This window comes from Beta vulgaris, chromosome 3, assembly GCF_026745355.1.
Source record: "Beta vulgaris subsp. vulgaris cultivar EL10 chromosome 3, EL10.2, whole genome shotgun sequence".
NCBI classification, from domain to species: Eukaryota; Viridiplantae; Streptophyta; class Magnoliopsida; order Caryophyllales; family Amaranthaceae; genus Beta; species Beta vulgaris.
In genome coordinates this window covers 54,734,957-54,743,569 of record NC_079204.1, presented here as the reverse complement: position 1 = coordinate 54,743,569, position 8,613 = coordinate 54,734,957, and the positions used below count along the sequence as shown (strand labels likewise).

The 8,613-nt window shown below is 33.1% G+C and overlaps 1 protein-coding gene across 1 annotated transcript; it reads left to right on the top strand.

Moving 5' to 3' along the window:
* The first annotated feature begins 592 nt into the window (after positions 1-592).
* LOC104885279 (putative disease resistance protein RGA3) lies at positions 593-4,568 on the top strand. Its single transcript, XM_048640002.2, has 3 exons — positions 593-2,027; positions 3,469-3,526; positions 4,281-4,568. Exons 1-2 carry the CDS (start codon positions 623-625, stop codon positions 3,501-3,503), a joined length of 1,440 nt encoding a protein of 479 aa, XP_048495959.2. The 5' UTR covers positions 593-622; the 3' UTR covers positions 3,504-3,526; positions 4,281-4,568.
* Positions 4,569-8,613: the final 4,045 nt, after the last annotated feature.

Below are 8,613 nucleotides of genomic sequence, written 5' to 3'. Positions count from 1 at the left end.
TTTATAGGGCTTGTATTGGATAGGATTATTATAGGACCAATAAAATAACCCGGACCGATCCGTCCAATAACTAGGTTTAAGAACCAATATCAATCTGTTTTTCGATTCCGTAAATATATATTTGTTATATTCAATTCTACGGCGCATATTTCATCTGATAAATCCATGATTGCGATTTAACCATAGTGGTGATCAGCGGTGATTGATACTCACTTTAGAATTTTCGAATTTCACCTTGGCTTATTACTATTTTGTTATGACAATTGTATGTAGGCTTGCACAACCAAGATTCAGAATCAATTATGTATAGCAAGGTCGATATTAATGAAGAAAGAAAGAAGATACTGATCGAATTGCAAGAGGAGTTATTAGAAGAGCCGAAACTCTATTGTTCTCTATTTGGAGGTGATTATGAATTTGAGAAAGACACAATAGTTCAATTATGGATGGCTGGAGGGTTTTTGAACAATGTGCAGATTGAAGAAGGCTTTTTAAAGAGATCCGACATGGATGGGGAGCTTATGAAGCAGATGCAAATGGAAGATGCTGGTAACTTATGTTTTGAGATTCTTGAGAAGCATGAGTACTCTTACCTTCAAGACTTGACATTTCATCAGGGAAAATGATGTACAAAAGTAACCCTGACAAAACTGAGGCTTCTTTCGTTGAGACGCAAAGTCATGATCTTTATTCCCAATTGATCAAAGAACAAAGTTCAGATTGTGCTCCACCTATAAAGTCTCGCCATGTCTCAGTGTTGGTTGATCGTATCAATGAAACAACTTTCACGACATTAAAAAAAATTGATGGATTGAGGACACTTCTATTCCTCCGTAATTACGGTTCTTCACTCAAACAGATACCATCTGGAGTTTTTTTAGCTCTTAAATCTTTGCAAGCATTGGATTTGAGTGGAAGTGAGATAACTCAGCTGCCAAGCTCCATACAGTATTTGACACTGCTACGCTATCTTGATCTTTCATACACACCAATTGAAAGGTTACCGGATTCTATAGGTTGCCTTCACGAGCTACAAACCTTGAAACTTAAAGGATGCAAACATCTTTGTGAGCTTCCCAAATGTATGGGAAAATTAACCAACCTTCGCCATTTGTACTTTGATGTTCTTGGCCAGTTGAGTTACATGCCTAGAAGCTTAGGAGCCCTTACTGAGCTTCGCACCCTTTCGGCATTTCTTGTGGACGATAGAGATGGTTGCAACATTAACGAGTTGAAGGGTTTGAATAACCTCAGTGGTTTCTTTTGCCTCTCCGGATTGGAGAATGTACCTTCAGACTCGGTTGATGATGGTCTTTTAAGGGATAAAAAGGGCCTTACTCAGTTGCATTTAAGATGGGATCGTCTTAGAGATAAAAATTATGGTGATCACACTCAAGTAATTCAAAAGCTCCAGCCTCACTCATGCTTACAGGAGTTGGAGATGTATTGTTACCCTGGCTCACAGCTCCCAATTTGGATGGGCAAGAAATACGAGCTCGAGAAGCTTGTTCGTATTGTCCTATTTGAATGTGAAAACAATGAGCTCGACATATCTCTTGGAGCGCTACCGAATCTCGAGTATCTTGAAATTGTTCAAATGAATAATGTGTCGAAGATCGATAATAATGTTCTACGTGGAGATGATAATGTTGCATTTCCTAAGTTGGAGACGCTAATTATTGACGGTATGTCTAGTTTGGAAGGATGGGAACGAACAAAAAGTTGTGATTTTCCAGCCCTTTCTACGCTCGTGATCAAGCAATGTCCAAAGTTGGCTACACTTCCATTCCTCCCATACCTGCATTGCTTGAAACATGCGGAGATAAGCCGTTGCGAAATTTTTGAATCAGTACCCCATACTACGAAAGAGACTCTGATTATCAATCGTTGTTCGATTTTAGAGAAGAGCTGCTCAAAGGGAAGTACAGATTGGGAGAGTATACGGAAAGTGCCCAATATCTGGATTAATCATGAAGATCCCCGCACATTGAATGAAGACGATACACAGAATGATAGCGAGGGTACAGGTAATTCTTTAAGTTAAATTATGGCTCTTACATTCTATGTACGACAATGTTTTCTTATATAATAATGATATAGTGAAAAATAGGTAGTCAAGTTGGAGTTTGTTACATTCATCTCACGTGTGTAGTTTTCCATTTCAAAAATTATATAATTGAAGATAATAATAATTAAAATGACATATTAAAAATTGTAAAAAATGCAAGTGTTGTATTATTTTTAGGAATATTTTCAACGGTAAAATTAAATTCAGGCTTTTTCCTTTTTAGTAGCCAAACATAATTTCAATTTTCAATGGTAACCGTGCATGTATGGTTATACTTAAGAAATTAGTATTAACAATATTTAATTTTGTTATATGCAATTGCTAAAGGGTTGTATTCAAACTAAGTATTTTAGCGTATAGATAGACATAACTTCCCTTTTAAAAAATCATATTCTCATTCATATCTTTCTATATACGGGAATGAAATAAGTTTTTAATGAACCACAAAGGAAAGTCAGCTTTTTTAAGGAAATTATGTCATTCGTTCTAGTCTATAAAACCTTAATTAGTTTATAAAGAACCCTTTTACTAATTCTTTATAACAACAAATGGCTATTCATACCACTCTCTCAAGTATAATCATAAACTTGGGGTTAATTACCTTACCATTAAGAATTAAAATTAAATTTGAACACGAAACAGGAAAAGTCAAAATGCAGGATTACCATTGAGAATTTCCCTTAATTTTATACGAAGAAGGTTTAATTTTATTAAAGCTATTGTTACTTTTTCACATGTAGACCACGCTAAATCTTCTTTATTATTACTTTTTCACTTCCTCTTTAATCCAAACGTATACAAAGTGAGTACAAATGGGGGAGGGGGGAGAGATAGAGAATGTACCCTTTGGTACTCCCTCTCTCCCTATACATATATGCCACAAATTTTAATTTCGAAATTTTCACCAAATGTCTCCGAGTAATTTCTTTTTACACTAAATACCCTCTAACCTTCTAAAGTTCACCATGTACTTCCCAATTTCTTAAAAACTCACTATATGTCGTTAATGACTAACGAATGTAAGTCTTTTTAATCATTAATCCTTAATCCTGTTACGAAATCTTGATTTACCTTTGTATGACCTACTTACCTTAATTGACAACCATTGAAATTACCTTCTACGACCCTTTTCTCTCTCTTCTTCCATAACACTTTTCCAGTTTTTTGGTCATTGGTTGTGTTTTAATGGTGATATATTGGAATAACAGACTCAAATAGGGATTAATTAGGGTTTGGTAATGAAAATAACGTTATTTAGTTAAGATTTACCCATTAATATTTTGCCAGTATAATTGTACTATATTAATCTTCTTTATTTATGGGTAAGAATTAAACTTTATTAACATAGGTTTTAGTATACTAATCATCAAGTTATATTCTACGTACGTATTTATTTTCAGGCAGCAACTCCGACTATTCTGATGATTCTGATTAGGCGAAGACCAAGTTGATCGAAAGGTATGCTTGTTTCTGAATATTTAAATTGTTATATGTTTTCTGCTATTATTTTAGAGACTTCGTGTCAATCTCTTATGTTTCATTTAAAACAAAGCGGATGAAGTACTATAAATGTAATGAAAATCTATTAACAAAAAGATATGATATTGAAGAATACATATATGAATACATGGACTTTTCTCGCATATAATATTATATATCCTCCCCTCATTCCATATTAATCGCGATACATCCTTTTACATAGAATTTTAGAAAGTAGATAAAGTGGTACAGAGTTTCATTATTTTATTCTTAAAGCTTACTTGATTAAAGATAGTAGGTATTTTTATATTATCCCTTCAAATAAAAAGTATCTTTATTTTATATTATAGATAAATTGTTTGGGTCCTTTAATTGAAGGTGGGTATGTCTAAGGAGTAATAACTTAAATATTATTTATTATTTTCTATAAGGATGTGGAATATAGTTGTAAAGTGAAAAATAATAATAAACAGAGTTCGTCCATGTCTAAATTAAAATGTTACGAATTAGTATGAGACGGTCGCATATAATAAGTGTTACGATTAATATGGGTGGATGGAGAATAAATTTGTTATATAATTAGCTGTTTAGCTCCGTTTAATAGCATTTCAAACAAGGTCAATGCTGATTGCTCACCATTGTTAATTTATTTTTCTTTTCCTTTTTTTTGGAGGTGTGACGCTTAATTATTGCTTACTTTTTTTTTTGAGGGGATATTGTTGGTTACTTTCAGGATAACGGACAAACATCAGATGCTGAGTTGCAAAGGGATACTAGTGTGGAATAATATTATATCTCGAGCTATGAGTTTACTTATGTTTATCTTGCTTTATATAGGAACTCTCTTGGTTTTACCTTACTCATAAAGTAAGGGTTTTACAAGTGAGATTTCTTAACAATAATGTTCAAACTTGCCTTTAGATGTTTTGAACCTTTAAATAGTATCAATTTGTAAGAGTTATTATTGGATGAGTTTAGCTCTTTATTTAATTATCTAAATCAGTGTGTAACTGAAATGATACTTCGAGTTTTTACTTTGAATAATACTTTTATGTTCTTCATCAAAATATGTATCTCCCCAAACATCACCTATCATAGCCTTTTTAAATTCTTTATTGGATTGCTTCTTTCTTTAGGCTTCTCATCATCCCATAAGGGACATTCCTTTTTAAATTCTTTCTTGGATTGCTCCCTTCTTTCTTTAGGCTTCTCATCAACCGGAATTAGTAGCACTTTTCTTAAAGTTATAGGTAGTGCTCTTACCTTCGAAATTTTCATTTTTTCTAGGACTATTGTTTTTGTTCTTTGTGAGAAATTTTTTAAATCTCCTTATAAGAAAATCAATATCATCATCGCTATCACTATTTTCAATTTCCAATTCAGTTCTCAAGGCTAGACCTTTATTTTTTTTGGTTCATTAGTTTTAGAGTCTAAAACAAGTTCATGAGTTATAAATGATCCAATCAATTATTCTAGTGAAAGTTTAGTCAAATCTTTAGCTTCTTGAATAGCGGTTATTTTTGGGAGCCATCGATTTGTTAAACTTCTTAACACCTTTCTCACTAAATCTTCAGAATTATATGTTGTGCATAGAGACACAATTCATTAGTGATTAATGTAAATCTAGTGAACATCTCTTTAATAGATTCGTCCTCATTCATAGTAAACAATTTATATTGTTGGGCAAGTAAATCTATTCTAGATTGTTTTACCTCATTCGTACCTTTGTGGGCCAACTCCAGCGTGTCCCATATTTCTTTCGCTGTAGTGCAAGTCGAGATCCTTGAGTTCAGGTCCAATTCCATATTGGAGAATACTCATTGCTTTGTAGTTTTTCCCGGCCTTAGCATAGTCGAGTGAATTATAGTCATCTTCTTCTTTGTCAACCATTTCTCCCGCAGCATCTTTGGTTTGGATAAGGATATGTCCTTTTCTAGCATTCATAGTCCGATCCTTGGATGTAGATCCTCATCCTCACCTTCCACCATCCGTTGTCTTTTCCGTTAAAAGTTAGACACTTTGTGTGTCTATCTCAAGAGTCATCTTGCATGTTCATGACTTCTATTCTCTAGGAATGAGCCTTTCGAGAATAACTTGCTCTGATACCACTGGTTGGAGTACAAGGTGACACGCAAGAGGTGGGGTTGAATTGAATGACAAAAACTAATCGTTTTTCGCAATATAGCATAGTGCCTAACATAGTCCGTTTACCCGTAACTTCTTCGATTTACGTTTTTGCGACAACTAACTTGTATCAAACTACGAGGACAACAAATTCAAATAATAGACACAAGAAATAACGTGGTTCAATCAACTCCGAGATCTATGTCCACACAAACAAACTCTTTTATTATTTGAATCCTAAAATATCAACCTCTTGATACAATACGATTCCCCCACTACTAACTCTAGTAGTACTCCCCAACACTTAACCCTAAGTGTTGCTACTCTCTATTATGTTTGAAATTACAGAAAGAATAAATCCTCAAAAGCGTGCTTCTTATTCAAGCAAAACAGAGGACAATTACAAACATTGTATAATAACCTAATCTGATCAGAACTCTGAGCTTTGGGAATCAGTTTTCAGCTCCCGAAATCTCTGATATTAAATCTGAAAATGTGAGTTCTAATTCTGAGTTTCTATCCCTTATATAACTTATTTTATGAACGAAAAACCTTCTCCAAGATATGATCATCTTTTATTCCTAAGATTAAAAGATAAAACTTTTCTCCTTTTAAAACAATTTTTATCTTTTATAAAAAACTGATTTTTTTTCCTCAATCCTTATAAGATAGAATTCTCCAAGTTAACTGGAAATCAACTTTTATCTAAAACGTGTTAACAAAACCTGTTTTACTTTTTTTTTTTTTTATTAAAATTCCTTTTGTTTTCAAAATTCTTTTATAAAACGTTTTCTTTAAATCGGTTTTTACAAAATCCTTTAATTTTTCTAAATCGGTTTTTAAAAATCCTTTTTTAAAACGGTTTTTTTATAAAATCTTTTCCTTTCAAAATACGTTTTCTTTGATGAACTCAATTTCGAAACTAAAACTCCCTTTTTATATCGACACATAAAAATTAACATACTTACCTTTTTTCTAACTCAAAGAAAATAGATAACCATCCATGATTGCTTCACAAGTTGTCTACATTATCCATGATTGCTTCACAAAATAGGGTACTCCTCCTTTCAGCGCCAAGTTGTTTCGGTATCAGAACGATGACGGTCCTTAAACGTGTCTGTCAGTAAAGGAGTGGGCTTCCGCGAGTAAATGTCTGCAAGGAAATTAAACAAATGTAAACTACCCTTAGGGGATGCCAGAAAACCCCGTCAGATGCTCAAGTCAGTATTGTGTCCGCTAAGAATTTAGAGAGATAAAGTAAAGAGATAGAGAGAGAAAGCAATGTTCAGAACGTACCTGCAGACTAGTACCAAATGGCTATTTATAAAAGTATTATTTCTCTGACAGGGTGGATAATCCTTATACACGTGTATGGCTGAGATGAGTCCGTCTGGAAGGAAAATTCCTTAATTTTGTTTTATAGGCTGCCCACTAGCACGCTCTCGGACCATGATCCGAGATGATATTCACCCTAGTGACTTCGCATCTTGGGAATTTTATGGAAGACACTCATGACTTGTGTTTGCTAATAGACTTTGGTGATATCCATACAAATTTATTTTATTATTAGGACCTCAAAGTTAGTTGTATGTATGAAGCTAGGACAAATATTTAGGCTTTTGAAAGTATATTGCATTCAATATCTTAGTCACGAAGGCAGTACAAAGTACAAAGATAAGGAAGGAGGATTCGAACCTGTGACCTATTGTTCATATCACCTCCATCCAGGGGCGGATTATAAGGGGGCGGGCAGGGGCCTGGCCCCTCTTATTTTGAAAAATGAAAACAGTTAAACTGCAAAACAGTACATAAGAGTTTGGTTTGGCATAGTGGCGAAGCAAGAATATTACTTGTAGTAGGAGGTTTCATGTTCGATCCTTCTCCATGCATGCTTTATGCCTTTCATTTTTTTTCTTTTTCTTTCTCTTTTTCTATTTCTTTTTCTATTTGTTTTCCTTTTCCCCTTTATCTTTGGCTTATTATTTTTCTAATTTTTGAGAAATCTTTTCTATTTGTTGTAAGTATTTTTTTTCCCTATATCTTTGGCTTATAGTCTTCCTAATATTGCAAAATCTTTTATTCATTGTAAGTATCTTCTTGTTTTTTTAAAGTTTCTAAACTAATCAGAATTTTTTTCTCAAATTATTCCTAATAATCAGAAATGATAGATGTACCTTTTTGTTTTTGTCGTGCCTTAAGAAAACAATTTGATAATCGATTTAGTTACTAATAATACTAATGAACTATTCCTTCAATTTCTAAGAAATCTACCCACTTAATTGTAAACTACTCTTTCAATACCTTGAAAATTTGATATTGGTCAAATAAATAAATGGATAAAGCTGTCTAAAAATAGAAGGGTAAGGATTTAGAGCAATTACATTAGCTACAAGTTTTTTTGTAACCGATGGTAATAATATATTTAAACTTTGATGATGTGCTTTTGTTAGTGTTTTTATTCATCATTTAAATTTTATAATTAAGCTTTTAATTTTCCTACTCGGCCCCTGTAAAATTGTTGGTCAAGATCCGCCACTGCCTCCATCTTAATTATTAGGCCAAGACCATTCTTGGTAATTAAAAGTACTTTATTATTGTTCCACTCATAGAACTATAAATTGCTTTAACTTACATAGGTACATAAAGCTATAATTTATTTAGCCTCCAAGCACTGTCTTCCAGTCTGCCTATATTCATGTTACATAACTATTTATAGAAGATCATTTGCATAGATACTATACAATGATAATTTGTGAAACCAAATAGAAAGTTTTACATTCACATGAATTTGTACATCAAGGACCTTATATATATACATAATAGGCGTACATATGTAAAGGACATATATACTCTATTTACATGGATTAGTATACTACAGTACCTCTTGCGAGGTTAAGTCTTAAATTGGTGACATGCTCTCGATCAATCCACAAACTTCGCCA